This window comes from Quercus lobata, chromosome 2 (genome assembly GCF_001633185.2).
Source record: "Quercus lobata isolate SW786 chromosome 2, ValleyOak3.0 Primary Assembly, whole genome shotgun sequence".
Taxonomy (NCBI): Eukaryota; Viridiplantae; Streptophyta; class Magnoliopsida; order Fagales; family Fagaceae; genus Quercus; species Quercus lobata.
The window spans coordinates 95902303-95904533 of record NC_044905.1 but is presented as its reverse complement, the minus strand read 5'-3'; the positions used below and the strand labels follow the sequence as shown (position 1 = coordinate 95904533).

Here is a 2231-nt window from a genome sequence, read left to right as displayed (position 1 = left end):
ATAAAGATCAAATCATGCAAAATAGCGGAAAATAAATAACACACTATATGATCACACAGGAAACCAAACCGGTAAAAACCTGGGGAGGATTTGATCTAACTATCCTCAAGGTAAACTTGAATCCCCTATCTTGAAAGAATCGAAGTTCATACAAAAGGACTTACAAGCACCCCCGCTTGACTTCCTAATGCTACCAACCAGTAGAACTTACTGACACGACCACGTGCAAGCTTCGAATCCACGGACTCCTTCTTTCTTGGATTCCCACCAGCTACAAGCACCCCCGCTTGTGTATTCTTTAAGCTTTAATGGCAGCAACTGAATTGATCATCAAGGTGTAGAAAAATATTTCCTCCTTGAAAACTCTAAGTTTGTGTAAAGGAAAACTCCTCTAGATCTCACAAGAGATTTATACAAACCGCAATATGAGCAACCTTTAGAGAGCCTTTGGGTACAAAACCCTAAAAATAAAAAGAGGCACTCTAATCTCTCTAAAAACCACTTTAAAAAACGTTCTAGGGTTTTCCTTATATATAGGAGAGTTTTACTTGAGCCCTAATACGTTTAAGTAGAGTTTAGGCTGAACTGGAACTCTGCAGAAAAATAAATCTGCACGTGGTTCGATCGATCGAGTCTAATTTTTGATCGATCGAGCCTTGCAGATTTAGTCCAATAAATTCTGCAATCACTCGATTCCAATTTCACAAATAAATATTCTTTGAGCAAGCCTAAATCTAGACTCTATGTTTTGATCATGGTTTGCCAACATAATACAAATTAAAGTTCTAATATATTAGTTCCTAATTTCTTAGAACCTAACATCCTTAATTAGAAAATAAAATAAAATATTTGAAAATATATTAATTGCATCTCCATAAGTAAATGAGATGTCATTTTATTAGTAGAAATTGAAAATTTCTTTTCATTTCTTTTCCTCTGCTTTCTTGGCAACCAAATTAAATAGGGTTTTTAAGTCTTGACTTTTTAGTTAAAGTGCTCATGAACATCATCTAAAAAACATACTATTTACCTAATTTTAAAATGAAAATTTCAAAAAAACAAAAGCCAAATGTCAATTTTTTACATTATCATTTTTTTAAGAAGTTAAAGTTATTACCAATTATTTTATAAAAATCTTGTAAACTAACATGGTAATGAATATAATTCGTGTCATGTCAACAAGGTAATAAATCAATTTCCTAATTATTTTCCTTTTTTGTGTTTAAAAATTGATACATCATTTAATAAAAGTAGTGTGTAATCCTGTGCATATGCACTTGTACATTTAAAAACAATCACAATTACATATATATATATATATATATATTTATATGATTTAGAATCTAATTGGATCTAGACTATTTGGTTTTTGTACGAAATAATTCACTTGCTACAAAAATTAAAATATTAGATGAGATACATGGCGCAAAATTGAGCTCCAATTAAAATTCAATTTAGAATCTAATTGAATTTAAACTCTTTGATTTTTGCACCTAATAATTCACTTGACATACAAATTTAAAAATTAGATAAGACACGTGGTGCCAAATTAGACTCCAATTTAGAATTTAAATTTTCTCTCAGTTTTGGCTATATATATATATATATATATATGTTTAGCAACCTACCATCACTCTATTTAAAATTACATGTTGTTCATGAAATCACAGTCCCATATATGGCACTTTTTTAGGAGCCACTGTCTCATCAAAAAAACCATCTCATAAAAAAAAAAAAAAAAAAGTTAGTAGCGAACCATCTCAAAAAAATATCAGTGAATACAGGGGAGCAATATTTGGTGTATCATGCATGCATCACAAGGATACATGCTACTTATTGAATATATATTTAATCATATAATTTTAAACATTTTTACTACGTCTAACACTGTAATATCAGGTTTAATTACTCCAAATATCAAACCTCATTGTAGCGAACCTTGAAACAAATACACAAGTACAACACAAACAGAAATATGATTATTAGTTTATTACAAAGCAAGATAGATTAGTCCAAGCGAAGGAAAAGAGCAAGGAAATAAAACATGTTCTTTTACATTACACACAGAAATATTTTTCCTTTCTTAGGGTATATCTGCACTAACTTGTGCTGCAGTGGATAGCTTAGTGTATTCCAAGCTCCCAATCTCTTTTTCTCCCTGGTTATTCTTGCACTCATAGTAGAAGACAGTGAACGCCATCAATGAAAACATCCTGATCAGCCACGAACAA

General features: G+C 30.9%; 1 protein-coding gene across 1 annotated transcript in view; it reads right to left on the bottom strand.

Moving 5' to 3' along the window:
* Window positions 1-1794: 1794 nt before the first annotated feature.
* The window catches only part of LOC115960771, a 1304-nt gene continuing 867 nt past the window's right edge, over window positions 1795-2231 (bottom strand). The window contains exon 1 of the mRNA XM_031079764.1: window positions 1795-2231. This exon is cut by the window's right edge and continues 867 nt beyond it. Within this exon, the coding sequence (XP_030935624.1) occupies window positions 2084-2231 (148 nt within the window). The 3' untranslated portion in view covers window positions 1795-2083.